General features: G+C 38.1%; 1 protein-coding gene across 3 annotated transcripts in view; it reads right to left on the bottom strand.

Moving 5' to 3' along the window:
• epyc.S (epiphycan S homeolog) overlaps positions 1-21,131 on the bottom strand; it is a 30,104-nt gene that overhangs the window by 6,640 nt on the left and 2,333 nt on the right. For all 3 annotated transcript variants that reach the window (NM_001093868.1, XM_041587652.1, XM_018254307.2), the window contains 1 exon segment: positions 4,037-4,202. In NM_001093868.1, the coding sequence (NP_001087337.1) occupies positions 4,037-4,202 (166 nt within the window).

Below are 21,131 nucleotides of genomic sequence, written 5' to 3'. Positions count from 1 at the left end.
CCATAGGTCACTAAAGGAAGCAGTGACGAACAGAGGGGCTTTGCATTGAGATCTATTGGAGCTTTTTGCAGTTGTGGTTTGCCTGAGACCACTATGTGTGCTTCAAGCATAGGGGGTTATTTACTAAACTCCAAATACCCGAAAATACCCAAAATCCGAAAAATTCGTGATTTTTTTGTGTTATAATAGGCTTTTAAAAAAATCACAAATTTTTCGGAATTTATTAAACCCCGAGCCCCAATATAAAAACACGGCATTTCAAACCTGTCGAGGTTGCATAAAAGTCAATGGGAACAGTCCCATTGATTTTTGGTTGAGTCGGGGGTTTTGGCAATTTCACATCTGAGTTTTTCCCGCAAAGGTAATTTTTGGGAAAATGTAATAATAAATAAGCATTAAAAACTTGAGCGGCTTAGATCGGAGTTTGTAGCAGCCGATATTGAGATAAATTCGGACCTTGATAAATAACCCCCATAGTGTTTCATATATATTATTAAGAGAAGTAATGTCAGGCAGAGAAAGGCATACTGGCCCTCATTGTGTGCTGCCTCATAGCAGCAGTGGTCAAAACTCCTGTTTGATTTTAGCCTTAAAGGGATACTGTCATGGGAAGAAAAACATTTTCAAAATGAATCAGTTAATAGTGCTGCTCCAGCAGAATTCTGCACTGAAATCCATTTCTCAAAAAAAAAAAAAATATATTCAATTTTGAAATCTGACATGGGGCTAGACATATTGTCAATTTCCCAGCTGCCCCAAGTCATGTGACTTGTGCTCTCATAAACTTCAATCACTCTTTACTGCTGTACTGCAAGTTGGAGTGATATCACCCCCTCCGTTTTCCTCCCCAGCAGCCAAACAAAAGAACAATGGGAAGGTAACCAGATAGCAGCTCCCTAACACAAGATAACAGCTGCCTGGTAGATCTAAGAACAACACTCAACAGTAAAAACCCCTGTCCCACTGAGACTCCTTCAGTTACATTGAGAAGGAAAAACAGCAGCCTGCCAGAAAGCATTTCTCTCCTAAAGAGCAGGCACAAGTCACATGACATGGGGCAGCTGGGAAATTGACAAAATATCTAGCCCAAAGTCAGATTTCAAAATTGAATGTAAAAAAATCTGTTTGCTCTTTTGAGAAATGGATTTCAGTGCAGGAGTCTGCTGGAGTAGCACTATTAACTGATTCATTTTGAAAAAAACATGCTTTCCGATGACAGGATCCCTTTAATGGTTATAAAGATAACAATTATTTTCTAATTTTATCTATAGAGAGTCCCTGTAACAATAATACCAGCTTCCCATGCTTATGTATAAATGCAAATTAGTGTTACAATAATATTTTGAGTAACCTTTAAGCTTTTAATTTTGGCAGTATCTAACCGTCCCAAACCCAGCTGTTCTGCAACTGAAAAAATATTCATACACTCAGAAAAATATTTTCCTCTAATTTATGTCATGAACATTGATTTGAATTTTTGTGAAAAGGTGCCAAACTGTTCATTGACTCCATAAAGTTTTTGCTACTTTTCACTGATTACTGTCTTGTGCTAATTCTTTCCGTTTGTTGTTTTCTTTGCTGATACTTGGTTTATGTTTTTATTACTAGATTCAGGGAATTTTTGAATTTGATTTTGCTTTCAGAATTTCCATTTCACACAGCTGTAAAAACCTGGAGGGATGTCTCTTCCATGCCTACATCCGAAACATGCTAAGCATCCAAAATATGCTGTAAAAAGGCTGCCCTCTGGCAGCAAAATAACCCCATAAAGTATATGTTTCATAAAAGCAGAAAGCCTGAAGTTCGAAAACATACTGACATGTCTTCATAAATAAAGTAATGAAAGAATGAGTTTTTCCTAACAACAAGTTTGTGGAATTTTTCAAAATTTTTATATAGTCATGCTAGTTAGCACAAGAGTACCTTATATCAGAATTGTACAAATCGGGTCTCCTCTGTGTGTGTATGTGCATGTAAATGATTGTAAACCATCAGTAACCTATAATGTATCATCTATCTATCTGTAATGGAATCAATTAAGATCCAATGACGGTCAAATTCTAGTGTTTTTAAAACTAAACCCAAAAATCCTTTAACTTGGCATAATTTGGCATGGCAAACAACTGAAGTATTTAAAGCTTTTTTATGTCAAAAAATATTGGATTAAGAATATCCACTGTGCCAAACGATAACCAAAACCAGATGGTTTTGGCCCTAGTTCCTAAAGCAATGCTGATTAATACTAAATTTACAGTCGATTGCAGAACTTTTTAATTCTCCCTGCACAGTATTATTCCAGCAAGCACTACAGCTCTGGTAAAACACACCTTATTACTAACAAGTTTTTAAAACTAGTTTAATGGTATGCTAAATGTAAACGTTTATAAATAAACACATTTAATTCACGCTATACGGAGTGCAGGTCCTTCTGATAAACTGTATGATTTAGTTGACCCAGCACCCACAGTTGAACTCATTTTAACTCATTGCACTTGAGATTGTGAACGTGGCTGGCTGTATTCACATTTTGAATTACCAAATTCAGCCAAATGAACTAAAGTTGGAGTAAGCCAGTAACATCGGCTTTGATATGCCTGTTCCTTGCACATGGCCCAACTGCAGTGAATAAGCTTGCTTTATCCTTGTCGGTAGTGATGGGCCAATTTATTCGCCAGATGAGAATTTGTGGCGAATTCCCACGATTCGCCGCCAGCAAATAAATTCGTGACACCGCAGCGAAAAATCCACCGGCGCAAAACTGCGCCGGTGTCTCGTTTTTGATGCCAGCATCCGTTATTTGGATGCCAGCGTAAAAAAAATGGACACCGACGTCAAAACGAGATACCGGTGCCGTTTCGCGAATTTTTCACCATTTTGCGAATCTCGTTGACGCAAAACACCCCAAATTCCTGAAGAGTCTGGAGATTTCAGACTTAGCCTGACATCCAATGAAATTCAGCAGTTCTATATTTACTATTCAAAAGCTACAGATACATGAAAACAGTTTTAGACATCTTGATCAAAACAGACCTCACCCAAACTGCCCAAGGCAGCCCAAAAGGCAAAGGGAATAATTTACAAGTGTAGGGACTTTCTACCCTTCTGCCCCTCACTTTGCACCCATAAACAAGTATTTGTGCCCCAGAATATATGAGCCACATGCCCCCCCCCTTTACCTTCTTCTTACATGCATGCCATGTAGACATGCAACTTGGTGTAATGTTCATTAAGCCCAGTTGTTACCATGTTGAGACAGGGCTGCACCTCCTGCAGGAGGCATGATGTCAATGATGTGCTAATGTACTGGCATATGAGGCATAAGTATACAACCTCAAAGAATTAAAGCAGACTCTCTACACATGTATACATGTATGTATGTAGAAAGCACTTGCATACAATAAGCCTTGTGTTCAATAGGTATAAATCTAATTGAGAGAATAGAAGCACTAATTTATAATAACGGTTGTCTAAAAACTGTTTAGACAATATAAACATATGAACATCAATTTTATTGCAATGAGGTGGTTGTGTGCTTCATGCAGTCAAAAGCCCTATGGCAAATGACATGCAGTTCCTGAACAGCCTTCCTTTACAGCAGCATTAGCCTCTATCTGAGGCCTAAGAAATCAGGTGTCACCATAGGATGCAGGATACTGATGCTTTTAACATCAAGTACCTTGTGTAACCAAACAGTATGATTCCTGTGTGCTAAGCACAGGGAATAGTATCCCATTTAGCATAATTTAATTATGTTCCACAGCCAGTAATTAATTTCTACATGCACAGATAATTAGCATTCTTTTAAGAAACAATAACTGAGGAAATACAGTTTCTGTTTGTGAATGCTCTATACTAAACTATTATAATGTGTTATATGTGTGTGTGTATATATATATATATATATATATATATATATATATATATATATATATATATATACATACACACACACACACACACACACACACAAACACACACTGTTTTGATATAGTGAGAAATCCATAGTCCAATACAGCTGAATGTAAACGGCACTAACCTCCACTTGTGTCTGGACCTTGGACTCCAGGAGTCAAGGGTCCCTGTGGTGAAGAACCATCAATTAATTTTGGAGTTGATTCTTCTGCCTCTTCTGTTTCTTCTGGAACCTGTTCTGGTGAAAGGATCGGCCTGTTCACAACTGGTAATACAGTCCCAATCTCTATCTAAATTAAAAGCAAAAGTCCATTCATTAGGCAGAAAAATTAAAAACTAAAACTACGTTCAGTGATTAACATTTGAGTTTTACTTTGAGAGATTGGCCAGTAGGTGTCACTGTGTGACCCATCCTCAGCCTACATAGAACATCTGTGTGTGTGTGGATCATTATAATAAGCTTTGACAGCTTATGCTGCTCTTTGCAAAATTACATTTGAGAGAAAATAATGTATAAGCATTGAGGATAAATGCATCAGATAAATGGCAACATATGGTAAAGACAGAACTGCTCTGTGTAACTGTGGTGCACGATGAGGAGAAGAAATCCAAAAGGATTGAATGTGGAATTGCTGAGAGTGCAGCTTGGAGAAAGGTGAAATCAGCAGTGTGAATTTATTTGAACATACTATTTTTTGGTCATTTTTATTGGACAAAAATGTAACAGATGTCATAAACTTTGTCAGACTTGCAGTTTCTACTGGCTGCAGTGCTATGGAGTGTTGTGAACCTCTGCAAAACCCTTTGGCCAGTGAATATATCATACATTTATATCAATACATCATATGTCACACATATGTATAACAACACAATTTGTCCCAACCAAATAAAAATGCTATTACTATCTCATTTTAGCGTCTGTTAATTAAATTTACATATTTGTTTTCCTTATATATGTTGTGGGCTGCACAATTTTACAAGACCATGCTGTGCTGATCAAGATTAAGGGATTGGGGGTGAAACATACACAGCATTTTGGATTTCTGATAAAAGTAATAACTTGTCAAGACAAAACATCTTACTAAAGAAGTCTGCATATACACCGAAAACAACCCCATCTATGAGAGAAGTGGTGTGGGCTTGGCGTACAGCCCATAGCAAAAGGAGAAAACACGCTGCAAGGGAATCCATTACCCGTAGACAGTGGAATAAGAAATCTATTGCTGCTGGTGAAGGCCCATCCATAAATTAAGGATTTTAAGGCCCATCCACACTGGTCACGTGGTAGAACTCAGCCAATCATCAAAAGCGCACCTAAAGGCTCACCATATTGCAGGACTTCAACACCTCCAGACCTTCATATGTGGGCCAGCTTTACAATCAAATATATCCACAATATAATTGCGGTAAATTACTAGACATTCAAGCCCTAATACAATCTGCCTAATAAAATGTTCTTTTGGTATATTTAACTCAGACATGCGATACACTCATAATTCAAAAGGGAAACTATTTAAACCACCCCTGCCTGTGCAAGCCCATGACGCCACTAATACTAAAACCCTCTTACGCATTTTTGCCCAAATAATACTAGCGGGGAACTCCCTGTTGGGTAAACTCATCAAATGGTTCCTGAAATGGATTTTGACTCCTGGAAAGAGGTCCGAAAAAATTGTGAAAATCGGAAATTGACGGCGGCAAATTTTCACTTGCAAAATTTCACAGGAGATTCGAGAATTTATCCGCCGGCGGCCAAACGCGAGAATTCACCTAAAAGTCATGCCAGGTGAATTTATTCACCCATCACTAGGTGCAATACAAATTCCTCCACAGAGCATACCTCACCCAATATGTGCTAGCAGAAATGTCCCCAACTTATGTAGATAAATGTCCACAGTGTCAACAATCATCTGCAAATGTTATACACATGGTTTGGGCATGTCCTAAAGTTGTATGTTTTTGGGTGCAATTGTGTAATATATATCCAGTCTGACTGATGTTCCAAGCATAGTCAACCCCTCAGCATGTTGCTGAAACAAGTTACTGGTAAGACCCCCAACAACAGCAGAAAGAAAACTCATCTCTATCCAGTTTACATATGCCCACAAACTGATTACTTGGAAATGGAAGGCCCAAACTGCTCCATAGAACAATTTTGGGAAAAAGAAAGCAACCAAGGGGTTCCCATGTATAAACTCCTCCATGCCATGAAAGGATGCCCCGCAAAGTTTGAGAAAATCTGGTGTCAGTGGCTAGACGTCTATAACATGGAAAGCTCAATTCCAATGCACCACCCCTATACATCCCAACACTAACTAATTATGGCTGACTCAATGGTCTCCCCTCCCCTGGTAGTGGGAGATACAAGCAATGGAAGCAATGCACAGTTTATGTTTGGTTCAAATGTTCTCTTTTATTTAACAATTTAGTTATAATAAATTGGAAAAGGCAACTCAGAACAAGTTTTGCAAAATGTGGATAAATACTGTTATATTTTGGTTTACCACCGACTGTAGCCTATGTACTCTTAAATGATGGCCTTTATGATAAGCATCTCTATATATTTTTCTCAAATAAAGTCTACATGAATTAGATTAGGAAGAACAGTAGTGATAATCATATAAAAACTGCTTAAAAGATTGTACCAAAAATAGTTGCATTTAAAAGGGAAAGATAAAGGAGAAAGGTCCCAGAGCTGCTCCCGGTAGTGAGAAACCAGTTACCATGAGCAGAAAAAGCCGCCTTTGATTACTTTAAGAGCTGAATTTCTATTTTGTAAGACAAAATGACAGCTTTTTTTAGTGCAGAAAATTGCTCTCTTTGCATTAGTGATGTGCCCCCTCTTGACCTGCTTTGATGCCATATCTTAAGTGTGGAGCAGGTGAACAGGGTGGCATTATACCTACTGTCATAGGTGTTAGTAGGCACAGAAATACCCCTGAGAGGGCCTGACACCTATATGTAATCTAATACCAAGCCACTAGAATGGAATCAACATACATTAATGAACTGTGTTTTTAAATACTGCCCCTGAAAACATTACATTTGGAAGATAAGCGTGGGCACTATAAATAACACTTGTCTGAACATTTTAGAAAGAACAATAGCATGGCACCCACATATGCCATTTTTCTGGCGACTTGTTATGGAGTAGAGAATACCCACTACTTGTTTATGTATCACCCAGGATTCTGTTTATTAAATTCTAGTTGTAACAAGTTAAATTGACTTTCAATTGTAACTTGGCTAAAGTGTTAAAAGGTATTTGAATGTTGCCTTAGAAATGTACACTGGTTGCACTGCACTCTGTGGGGGGGGGAGGATAAACACATAAATCAGATTGTCAGCTGTGGTTCTGTGCTGTGTGTAGTCATATAGTGGCAAACAGCAGGGCAGCACAGTTGGCAGAAGCTTCTGGCAAACTTTTATATAGGGACCTAAGGACATGTACCTAGGATGGCAGCTTTAGGGGGCAGCACTCAGGGTACCTATATGGAGACTTTTTTTTATCCAAATGCATTGAAGTCAATGGGCGTTTTCTCTATGGTGACTTTTTTGTCCTAATGCATTAAAGTCAATGGGCGTTTTTTCTTATGGAGACTTTTTTTTATCCAAATGCATTAAAGTCAATGGGTGTTTTCTCTTATGGTGACTTTTTTGTCTTAATGCATTAAAGTCAATGGGTGTTTTTTCCTTAAGGGCATTTTTTCTATGAATTTTTTCCACTGTGAATTTTGGCCGCAGTTTCACAAAAAAATTGCAAAAGGTCGAAATTTGGAATTTTGGCACGAATCCATGGCTGGCGAATTGGCTCATCACTAAAGCATATTCAAGTTACATTATATTTTAGATTTTATGGTAAGGGCATTTCTCTTTAAGCACATCTTCTCAATCAGGAACCATGGCAATGCCAGGGTTTGGCATCTGGTTAATGGGGTAGACAAATTATTGGGTTTGGGCATGATCCAGCTGTCTTGATTATTGGTGCTAACAACAAAAATTAATGGTAAATATAGGACCTTAAATAAGGAAACTGCCATATTTGTGCAGCAGTAGTCCGTTAGCATTAGAAACTTTAACTAACAGGCTGAGATGGGACAGTTAGGTTGGGAAAACAGTCTGGTTGAGGAACTTCAAGTAATAATTACTTACAAAAGCAGAATTATCAGCAAAAAAACGATTAACGTGACTTTAAATGTAGATTAAGATTTTTAAATGAATGAAATTTGCAATGTAAATTATTGATGTATGCCCAGTATAAGTGAGAAGAAAGAAGCCCAGCTATTATTACAAATAGAAGAGGCTTCACAACAATGTCAAGCTATAATTATAGGTGACTTCAATTATCTAGATAATAACTGGGCTAATAGGGTAGTTGAGTCAGAAAAAACAGGTATGTTGATATATTAAATGGCCAGTAGCGTAACTAGAGGGGGGTGGGCCCTGGTGCATGACGGCCAGCCGGGCCCCGCCCCCCTCCATACCACCCGCATTTTCAGTGGCGCACGGGCTGCCAGGGGGCCCTGAGGGGGTGCGGGCCCTGGCCCGATCGCACCCCCTGCTCCCCCGGTAGTTCCGCAACTATAAATTACAACTTTTTTATTTTAGGTAGTTTAGGAAATTTGGATCTGGTAATAGCTAATAATACCTAATTTATCTTCAGCACTAGTGTGGATGAGCATTTATGGAACAGTGACATAGCAATTATAAGACAATAAAATAACTAAGACACTAAATTTTAGAAGTGCAAACTTTGGTACATTTCACATGGTTAAACACAGAAGGAAAATGCATGTCTTTAAAATGGTTCTAACAAATATACATTGGGGTCCACAGAAAATTTTCCAGGGTGGGGGGCAAGGAAGAAAACATATTACACAAATTACTTGTATCCATATTTTGGTTTCCACACAAACCTAACAACAGCCTTCCAATAAATACATAAAGTAGTAACTGTTGCACATTTATAGCATTGCCATTCTGTTAGTGACACAAACTCCTTGTTTGCCAGGACAGAACTTGCTCTTTTCTACTTTCTTAGCACAATTACTAGCCAGCAGTTTGCCCTCAATTTAAGTTTAACCCTTTCCCAGCCAGCTGTTTTGTCATAAATGCGAACATCTACTGCCAAGCAGTTTTTAGACATTTTGTACTCTTTCACTTTAAGGGCCTTTCCTGTGGGGGTCTTTTAGTTTACCCAGGAAAACAATATATTGTTTTTTTCAGGACAACATGAGCTTTCAAAATATGCTAGAATTTTGGTGTAATTCTACTTCTGTAAAATAATATAGGCTTCTAAGTGTCTAATAAAATGAAAAAAATCATATTTCACAAAGTACAATCATATATCAGAAATATAATTTATTTTATGTATGAGAACACAGCCGATTTAGAAAGATCTATGTCTCCTGAACGTGGCAATACCAAATATATATAGTTTTATGGATATTTCTCACTTGTATAGATCAAAATCTACAAGCAGTACACTACCAAATTTCCAATGTATTTCTACTGCAAAGCACCAAGCCACCTTTCCTAAATATGGCGATAAAGGCAGTGGTTACATTTTTGAAAATCGCCTAGTAATCTTGCAATTGGCCACATTTATCTCACCCAATTTCTTACATACAATTGTAAAACACCCAAAACATTGATGCCAAGAGGCTACGGAACAGATTGATGTCCAATATGCATAGATATACCAAAAGCAGCTGGCATGTGCAGACCAAATAATAATAGTGCATATGAATTTTCTCTGCTGCCGATTCGCCTTCTGTGAAGAAAGCCCATACTGTGTATTATCTGCCACAGCAGAAAGTCCCCCCAAAACCCACATAATTTTGTAAAGTACAAATTCTGATTAATCCAAAATAGGTATTTATGTTTTACTACTCCAAACTAACATGCTGCAAAGCTACGCTAAAGGCAGCAGTTTTTATGACATTTATGAAAATCGCCTAAAAATATTGCAATCGCTCACATTTATTTCACTCAATTTCTTACATACAATTGTAAAACATGCAAAATATTGACGCCAAGGGTCTACTGAACAGTTTGATGCCCAATATGCATAGAGATACCAAAGTATGTGGTATGTATGCACCCCAAATGAAAAACGTGCTTATGAATCTTCACATTGGTCAACTCAGCTGCTGAAAACAGAGCCCTGACTGTGCGTTATGTACCGTAAGACTCCCAAACTGTAAAAAGACCCCCAGAAAACCATATATTTTTGGAAAGCACATATTCTGACAGATCAAAAAAAGTAACATACATCTTTCTATATCAAAGCACCAAACAGCAAAACTATACTAAAGATACATAAGAAACAATAATGCAGTGATAACATTGCAATAAAACCACAAAAAATGTGTAAATCAATGAAATAAAATAACTGATCCAACGGTGTACATAGTGGCCAAAATAGATTATCCAATAGTCACAGTGCCAAATAAACAGTTTTTAGGGGGGAAAAAACACAAAATGGTAAAAAAAAAAAAACTGTGAGTTTTTTGTGTATACATGTGTGTACACTTCTAAAAGTTGTGTCACAGTGTATATATGAGTCTATATAACTGTATATTAGTGTATATAAGTATGACAAAAAAATGCAAACAAAAAGGATCTTTACTAAAATGATTCTGTAAGAGTGTATAATGTATGTAAGTGTGTATAGGTAGGTAAATAGAGGCCACTTACCATTCCTGGAGCATTTGGGATGATCTGATGGCTGGAGGAGTCCTGGAGCATCGTGTCTGCAAGCCTCGGTAAGCAGGAAGTGTGTGGGCGGGCCCAGATGAATTAGGCAGCCAGGCAGTGCAGCAGATGCATGATCAGTGTGATTGTCACCATCTGCTGCTTCTAAGTAGGTACTGTGACAATCCTGTTGCAGGACCGACATGACAGCCCCCTAGCCTCGTTGCCCAGGAGACTGTCAGTGCTGCCCACTCTCTGCAGAGGCGGCTAAAGCCGCTGATGCAGAGAGAACAGTGGATTTCTGCAAGAACGTACATTTTACGTCATTGGCAGTTAAAGCCCCTGCCTGCCAGCACGTACGCCGTACGTACTTGGCAGGCAAAGGGTTAAATATATGTTATACCATTTTTTGTGGTGCCACCAATATATATAATGCATAATACATTTCCCTGACTTTACACCATTTTTTCTGGTCCCCTGAAACATTTAAAATGGGGGTTCTATTGTACATAAAGTAGAGTAACAACAGCAAGAAGAGGTTGCACACAACAAAATGTCACTAGCATAGAATCTATGTTTATACATTCTATTTCAATCTAGGGGAAAGCAGAAGGGTTAAAAGATAAGTCACCCAAAACAAACAATGAGGGGGTACAAGACAGGAGCAGGATAGGGGGCTGAGGTGCAAAAATATATATTATAATATTATAGATATTTCTATCTATACAAATATATTTAGTGAGGCAGATGGTTATTAGCGACAGAGAGGTGAGTGTGGGGGTAACTCTGCAGAATGAGAAGGGACAGGGTAAAAGAGGACAGTGAATAGAGTGAGGACATGGATAGGTGAAGGATTCAATGGAACAGCTGCTCAAGAAACTGTAGGGGTTAACGTGCTTTATGGCAAATGCACTGGGAGAATGGTTGTAGGCAAAACTCACAACCTGTACCTATAAGATTCAATAACAAATGTAGTTACACAGCTATAAACAGTTTTATTATAGTCTTTATAACTCACACACAGATCTTATTAAACACAGTTGCCCTTACACTCAACAGTTCATTTTACACACAGATACACACACATACACTGGCATTGACACTCTACTTAACACAACAAATTCACACTCATCTGTCCTGGGAAAGAAGCTGCTTCATCAGGAGGAGATTCTCTACTGTAATTCTCTCATTCCACATACAGTTGAGGAGCAGGAAGCTTCTCACAGGGGGAAGGGGCAGAGCTAAACTGTACTGCTTCTCTGAGCAGTAGAATAAGCATTGGGGCGGTCCATTATTTGAAGGGGTGCTGACCATAAGACGTAAACCTTTTATAAGCTTATTGCAGGTTCTTGATGGTAATTTTAAGAAATGTGTTCATATTAAAAATAACACAACAAAATATATACATGCAAGAGAATATCCTTTATTACGAGGTACAAGTCCAGGAAGGGGCAAGTGCCCCCCCCCCACTTGCCCCTATCTGTGGACGCCCATGCATATATACCTTTTAGTATATTTTCCTAGTAAGCAACAAAAGACTTAACGAAACAACTATTAAAAAAAACTATTATGATTTGAGAGGTTAGCATTAAGGTTGATAAAAAATTATATTATATTTTATATATTAATTATATTTAAGTTTGCTGGGGGCCCTTAGGGGATTTTATCAATCTTTGCCATCTGTGTTTAGGCAAATTAAAAATATTTTATACTGCTATGATTGATGCTGAATGGGATTTAGAAAAAAAAAATTGTCCACAAGTGGGTTTTTAACTAAAGTAATAAGCATGAGAGCTAAAATCTGGTGAGCATTTCATTTTGTCAAAAATGCACAAGTGAGAAAAAATATCAACCACTCCCATTTGACAGCAAACAAGAGCAATTGACTGATTTTGTGTGGACACAAAATGGGCATATACTGTATGTCACCATGTATCAGACAGAGATAAACTGGAGGTAAACTGATTGATGAGAACCTTGTTTTGGCATTCCCAAACTGAAATCAAGGAATTATTTTGGAAGAAACTGAAAAAATGTAGATTACCTTCTCTAACTTGATCTTGAGATAGCTACAAAACCCTGTAGGCTTTAAATAATGAATCCCACGTATTATACATAGTGATGAGCGAATCTGTCCTGTTTCGCTTCACCAGAAAATTAGCGAAAAAATTAGCAAAACGCATTGAAGTCTATGGGTGTCAAAATGTTTTATGCTCGACAAGTTTTTACACGCACAAAAAAATTTTATCACTCCAAATGCAGTAAAGTCAAAGGGTGTTTTTCCTTATGGCAACTTTTTTTCTCTAGGGACTCAGATGCAATGCTCTGGCCAGGAAGACAGAAAATGATTTATATATGGAGGACTCTTTTAAGAATGGCTTGATTTGATACACAACATAAGCCCAAACACAAGATACACAAGATAAGCCCAAACTCACCAGGCACCACTGAGCTGTCATCCTGACCAAGAGGTAAATGAAATGTAGCCAGAAGGTCCCTGTTCAAATCTCAGTAGATCCCCCATAATGAGAAAATCACATAGTGGTCTACTGATACCATGCAAGGGGAAGGGGTAAAGTTAGTAATTGTTTGTTACCTGTAAATATGTACATATGCATGCCACTTGGGTGCAACAAGTCAGAAGCATATATGGAATAGATGTGAGGAAGGGCCAGAAATGTGTGTTGTGAGGAGATATTTACTTATCCAGCTAAAGATAGAATGTTCCATTGTTGTGTTAATTTGTGCAATTAGTTATTTAAGGATATTTGCAGAACTATAGGTTCCATGCAGGATGCTGCCACTTTGTAGAGTGATTTGACTAAGTTGGGAAACTGGGCAGCAAACGGAAAATGAGTTTCAATGTTGATAAATGCAAGGTTATGCACTTTTTAAAAAAATAATATAAATGCAAGTTATACACTAAGGGGCAGATGTATGAAGGGTCGAATATTGAGGGTTAATTAACCCTCGATATTCGACTAGGAACTAAAATCCTTCGATTCGAAGGATTTTAATCCAACGATCGAAGGAATATGCTTCGATCAAAAAAACTCAGGCAAGCCTATGGGGACCTTCCCCATAGGCTAACATTGACTTCGGTAGCTTTTAGCTGCCGAAGTAGGGGGTCGAAGTTTTTTTTAAAGAGACAGTACTTCGACTATCGAATGGTCGAATAGTCAAACTATTTTTAGTTCGAATCGTTCGATTCGTAGTCGAAGGTCGAAGTAGCCCATTCGATGGTCGAAGTAGCCCAAAAAACACTTCGAAATTCGAAGTTTTTTTAATTCGAATCCTTCACTCGAGCTTCATGAATCGGCCCCTAAATGGCAGTGTGTTGGGAGAAGGATCTAGGGTTCTTTCTAGATAGCACGTTGTCTGGGCAGTGATATTCTGTGGCTACTAAAGCAAATAAAGTTCTGTCTTGCATAAAAAAGGGCATTAACTCAAGGGATGAAAACATAATTATGCCTCTTTATAGGTCCCTGGTAAGGCCTCATCTGGAGTATGCAGTGCAGTTTTGGACTCCAGTCCTTAAGAGGGATATAAATGAGCTGGAGAGAGTGCAGAGACTAAGTGCAACTAAACTGGTTAGAGGGATGGAAGACTTAAATTATGAGGGTAGACTGTCAAGGTTGGGGTTGTTTTCTCTGGAAAAAGGGTGCATGCGAGGGGACATGATTACACGTTACAAGTATATTAGATGACATTCTAGACAAATAACAGGGAACCTTTTTACCCATAAAGAGGATCACCGCACCAGAGGCCACCCCTTCAGACTAGAAGAAAAGAAATTTCATAGGTGGTTCTTCACAGTGAGGACATAGAGACTGTGGAATGTACTGCCGGGTGATGTTGTGATGGCTGACTAAGAGTGGCTTGGATGATTTTTTGGACAGACATAATATCAAAGGCTATTGTGATGCTAAACTCTATAGTTTGAATAGATATGGGTATATAGAATTTATGTGAAGGTATGGAGGGGTGTGTGTATGGATACTGGGTTTTCAATTTAACTATGTAACTATGTGTAAAACTTAATTTGGAGTCACTTGCCTGACCTGCACAAGCAATTCACATGTATGTTCTCAATATATCGAATGTTATCAGATAATTAAAACTGTTTGGTGAATTTCCGTATTGGTATCCAGGGGGTGAATAGCAACAGGTCCTAGATCTATGTTAACCCTCACATGTTCCAGTTTCTTTTGAACTTTCTCCTGAGTCACTCACCTATACTTAAACCTACAGAATTGAGTTCTTTAAAAGGGAAGCCTTATTATCAGGTTTTGGAATTGCTTGTTTCATGCAAGCTAACAAATGATCAATGATCCCTTTAAGTGAAGATTTTGCTGATTTTTAAAAATTAGCTGGTTGTAAATTGTAACCAGCTAGACTGGAATATTAATATGAGCAGAGGGGAGCCCAGAGAATGAACCCCCATATGTAATAAAAGGCACTAAGTTTGCTCAGCAGCAGTAACCCTTAGCAACCAATAAGGTGCTTCATTTTAAACAGATGACCAGTAAATGCTACCTGCTGATTGGTTGCTATGGGTTAATGCTCCTGGGCAAACTTAGTGCCTTTTATTATATAACCCCATAAATGTCTGGAAAAGCTAATAAACACAATAATCTAGTTTACTAGGGTACACATGTGCTGGAGACTGATGGACTTGGTTGGAACCTGTGGCCAAGGATAATCATGGACTGGCACACTTAGGAACCTCAACCATACCACAGACTTTCCATATCTGGCCCTTGACCATCTGGGAAATCATTATGACTGACTCCCAAATGCATGCTAAAGTTTAAGTTATTTTAGACCTTTCATCCAATATACTGTATATGAGAGAAGGGTCCTTATAGTCTGGGGCCACAATGGTGATCCTTCACAAACAACTGTATTACCTAATACTCTACTCCACCCTTGAAACAGAGTGTGTGGAGCTCAAGGGTAAATTATTTAATGTATGTTGGCTGTAAATCCATGATTTGCACAATATGAATTAATGTATAATTTATGAACTACCTTGATTACATATCATAGTTGAAAGCTCTAACGACATGAGGTTATTCAAATTGCTATGTCTCTCTATTACCAATGACTGTAACATGAAAAAGGTGGGGAATTTTACTGCCAATAATAAAACAGGTGTGAATCGGTTTATGTGTATTACATTAGTCAAGAATGCATTTTACTAAATACTGGCCATATACAATACAAGCTATTAAAACACGCTTGTGTCATATGTTATCCCTTACCATATGCTAACATTTTGGCAATAAAGGTCTTCTCCCAGTCCCAGCAGTTGTTTATTGGATCCTTTTTTTAGTTATGGGCTACTTTTTAACACCAACCTTTTTAACACCAGTAACCTTGTATATTCTCACTTGAAAGGTACTCCACTCTTCTTGGAATTCCACAACTTTACATCTTCCACTAAAAAAAAGTATTTTTTTTTTGCATCTTAAGATGAAGACCCAATTTTCTAAACTCATGGATGCCCTCTCTGGACATATCAATAAAGCACTGCCGACTTTATTGTCTGCCTCTATGCCTCCTCTAAATGTTTAAAGACAGTAATCGTATCTCCCATAAGTGCCTGTTTGCCAAAGTTAACTCAAGATCTTGCATAACCTTTGTTACTCTGTAAGCCTTAATCTTCATGACACCCCTTCGCCCATGTGTAGGTGTGCACTGTACCTTTATTTTGTACTTTGTAGGTGGAGCAGCTGAAGTTTATGCCACATAGCAGGTTTTCCCTGTGTCCCATCAACTCCATACACCTCTCTTAACCACTTGAAAATTCAATGTCTTGAAGTCTTGAAATTCATTGTAGATGTTGTCCCTAAAATATTCTCTTAGAATGTCAAATCTGTTGGGGGGTAAACTAACTGCAGACCAGCCAATCTGTTCTTCTGTACACTATAACCCCTTGTTCCCCATCACCATTCAACACTTCAATGATCCCTGCTATCCTCCCCTAGATTTATAATTATCCTGCAAGCTCTTAGATTCCATAACTCAAATTTTCAAAAAGAAAACCTACTTGCATCTCATACAAGAGAATGTTTCTAGGAACAATTGCCAAGTGGTATCAATAAACACTGATATGAGGTGCTTATGGCTGTATAACCTTCATATGCAAGACTGCCTGTGCTGCCTTTTGTTAGGGTAATGGCGAGTTTTCAAACCTGATAACACAGAATCTAAATAATACAATTAGAATTTATATTACCATCCCTGGTTTTAATTAATCCAACACACCAATTTAGGGCTCTTCCACACAAGTGTTCTTGGCTGCGCTCCCCTGTGTTCCGTTTCAACCATTCAACCACAGCAGAGCGCAGGCCTAAATGCAATCAATTCTACTGTATGGTCCCGCCCTCATGATGATGCAAGTAAGCACCAAGTGCAGGTGGAATGCAGTTTGTTGCGTTCATCATGAGGATGGACCCTGAAAGAAGAAATGAGTGCGTCTGGGCCATGTGCTCCCCTGCGGTTGAAGGATTGAAATAGAAGGCAGGGGAGTGCAGCCCCAAGCTCTTGTGTGGAAGAGCCCTTAAAGAAAATAACATTTTTTTATTTCCATCATAACATTATGAATGCTATTTATAATTTTGACATAAAAGTATTTGCCTGATGCTTTTACATTACCTTTCTTACCCCCATGTTCCTCTATGAGGGGGCTGCCATATTTGTGCAGCAGGAGTCCATTAGCATTAGAAACTCTATCAAGAGTCGAAGTGAAAAAGTCGAAGTAAAAAATTTGAATTTCAAGCTATTTTTGCATACTTCGACTGGGGAATAGTCCAAATTCGATTCAAATTTGAAAAGAATTCGAAAATTACAATATCAAAATGTATCATGTACTTTCTCTTTAAGACTTCGACTTCAACCATTCACCATCTAAAACCTGTCAAATTAGTCTATGGGGGACCTCCAGAACCTATATGGAGTCAATTGGTGGACTTTTTTAAATACTTTGATTCGAATTCAATAAAATGTGATCTTATTTCGATTCCAACAATCTAATACAGCCTATTCACCCGCAAAAAAAAATTCGATTTTTTAAATAAATTTAATTTGGTCTTTTTTTATTCGAATTTCAACATTATGGGAGCTAAAAAAAAACTCCCATTACTTTGAAAATCGACCCTTGATAAATCTGCCCCTAACTGACAAGACTGAGATGGGACAGTCAGGTTGGCAAAACAGACAGGTTTAGGAACTTCCAGTAATAATTACTTACAAAAGCAGAACTATTAGCAAAAAACAATCAGCGTGACCTATAGGTAACTTTTAATGCAGATTAATATTTAGTGTGAGTATCACTTTAAGCATTTATTCTCTATCAACTAATTAACTGTCAAAAGTACACAGTAGCTGAATAGTTAATAACTCATATGTCACTCACACCATGCACAGTATAACACCAAATACCTTTTGAGTGGGACTGTCCTTTCTTGTAAGACAGGAAAGTATTTGTTTTAGTGTAAACCAGTTCACTCATTAATAATTGCTATATAAAATCATATCCATATTAAAGGTAGCTGCCAGCCAACAACCCTTCCAAAGGATTTAAAAGGCTAGAGCAAATAACATAAGCTAGAATTATATATAGAGGAAAGAGAGTTCTAGCTAACAAGAAAAATCATTTTCTCCACTGTTAATCTGAGTTGAAAAAAAGATTAATTTTTTTAAGACACTTGAACCCCAGTGGGCAGCTTTAATCTTGCTGATGCAAGACACTGCAAGGTGCAGAACAAATGAAAGGACAACCTGAAAATGTAGAATCTACAGTACTGGCAGTGAGTAGTGATGGGCGAATTTATTCGCCAGGCGCAAATTTGCGGCGAATTTGCATGATTCGCCGCCGGTGAATAAATTTGAGAAGCGGCCGTGAAAATTCGCTGACGAAAGTTCGCCGGCGTCAACGTAAAAAAAACCGACGCCGGCACAGTTTCGTGAATTTTTCGCCGGCACAGTTTCGCAAATTCGCCCATCACTAGCAGTGAGGCATTGGACTGTCGTGAAAAAAACACCCATAGACTCCAATGCATTTCTCTCAGTAAAAAAGAGTCCTTTGGAAAAAGTCGCTGTAAAAGAACACTCATTGACTTAAAAGTGTTTTGAGAATTTTCGTTGTTTCATTAATTTTTCAGCACTGAATTGTGTTTAATAGATGGTTAACCATTCTAGTGCTTGAGTTGAATGGAACAAATAAGGAAGCATTAACACTGCCAACACATAAATATGCTACATGACAATTTTATGCCACAGATTGTTGAGGACCCAACCAGCAATTATTAAGGATGTGGAAACTTTTTCACCTGGTACAGATTTGTGGAAAATTGGCAGTTTTGCCAGCAGCATTTTTTTCCTGAATGTGTGCTACAATTCTCCTATGCAGTCTGTTTCACTGGAAAAAATGCAGTCGGTTTGCAATAGTAAAACATTCAAAAACCATGATTATGTGCCCCTTGCTTCCACATCAGATAACTGAAATGGAGCTCTCCCCAGCCCAACCCCTCTCTATCTAAGGAGGTATCTGGGTTCCTTGTTTGGGAGAAATAGGCAACATGGGAACTTTTATTTTATATGAAAAACAGTTGTAGCATAGTGGAAAGGAACAAAGTAGAGCTGACAGTGGCTTATACAGGAAATGGTACTTGGTATGTTTAAGGAAAGTTACTTGTGAAAGTTACTTTGGAAAAGCAGCTGAAATGGCCTTCAATGTACACTATTGACCTCTATTATAAATGCATTGTTTACCTTTACAAAGCATTTGTAAGACCCCATCTAAAATATAGAGTGCCATTCTGAACGTTCATTAGGACCCCTTAGAGGGCACAAGTACAAGAGCATGCTTCTTAGTGCTGATTCAATCACTTGTACCTCTGCAGTAGGGCAGGCGGTAAGGACAGGCCACCAATGTGGGTTACGGTCGGGTGGGGGGGGGGGCTGGAGGAGACAATGTCTATGGGTCTCCTCCTACCTGCCCCTTTTGAACCTAGTAGAGGCTAATGCATGCCACAATTCAAAAAGGATTAGGTGGCACTCCAGGTAAAATTAATTAAAAGAGCATTTATTGCAACAGTTGGTAGATCCACATCGCCTGACGCGTTTCGGAAAAGACTCATGCATGCCACTACAGATTCATAGCGCAGTGCACAATGCGACATCTGCACTCCAAAATGGAGCACAGAGATCTGGCTTTTTGTCCCTTAACTATGGCAACAAGACATTCTCCATTAACATATATTCAGTCCCAAAGGGCCCCCTATAGTTCTTGGGCTACAAACAAATGCAGGATCTGTTTCCTCTAAAGTTACACCACCTGATTTTCAGTAAAATGATTGGTGAGTCTGTAGCTGTGGTGGGAAAAAAAGACCACATTTTAATAAAGGCTTTTAACAAAAAATGTTGCTTGCTGGTGCTGTCTCTTAGCAGTATAATGGATTGACAGATGGATGTGACCATCATGTGACTTGTACCTAATCAAGTATTTTAGTTGAGAGTGTGCTGAGGGGTGTTTACTAGTTCAAAAAACCATAAGACAGTTTTTATTCAAATATTTATTTGCAGTGGATCTATTGCTAGTGAGACAAAATAACACATTCCACCTATATTTTCCCTAGCAGTAATTGTCCTGGTCCCTCATTAGATTGCAATACATACTGCGTCCCTAGTGGTCAGGAAGACAGTGCTATTCTTTTTCACAACAGGAAAATACCAATAAAGTGCAAAATAATTTCATTAATTTCTAGTAAACAATAATACTCTACATACAATAACATCATGATTTTGACTAATTTTGAAGAATACTAAATATAATAAACACTTATTTAAGAACATATGTAAACATTAGGCAGCAGCACTAGAGGCTGTACAGTATATCCTACACTATAGCTACCCTGTTGTAGCATTTCTTTAAAGAGTAAAAAAATCACAGCTCTGATTACAGGCACTTAAGTGAGTAGCACTGTATAACGTCTTCCTTGCTTAATAAATGCAGAAAAACAAACCACAGCTTTAAATTGGCTCAAACAAACATGCTTTTCAGCAAAAAAAAGATTGAGGCACACCACAAATCCACACTAGCTAATTTTTTAGAGAGACACAGACATATCTTTCTATAGCTCTATGCATCTTTCTTTCTCTCACTGTTTATCTATATTTCAAGTTGTCTTTGCCTATAGCTTGCATTCTTTCTTTCTTTTACCATAGTTGACAGTGTTATTCTCTGTACTAGATACTGTTTCTGGAAGACATGCAATCCTGGCTCTGAACAGTTATTGTGAGATGACTTCATTTTCTGCTTATGCAGCTCTTTAGTAATATACCAAGAACACAATAGTGCTGATTTTCAAATGTAGTGAAGTGCAGAATAGGAGAGTAACAGAAACGTAACCAGATGTGAAAACCAAATGACTGGGGATCGTATATCTGTTCATATAAACTCTAGAATTCCATAGCTGTGAAAGCCCATGCAGGCAGAAACAAATATACAGTTATAC

Source organism: Xenopus laevis, chromosome 3S (assembly GCF_017654675.1).
Source record: "Xenopus laevis strain J_2021 chromosome 3S, Xenopus_laevis_v10.1, whole genome shotgun sequence".
Lineage (NCBI taxonomy): Eukaryota > Metazoa > Chordata > Amphibia > Anura > Pipidae > Xenopus > Xenopus laevis.
This window is presented reverse-complemented; position numbering and strand designations above follow the sequence as displayed.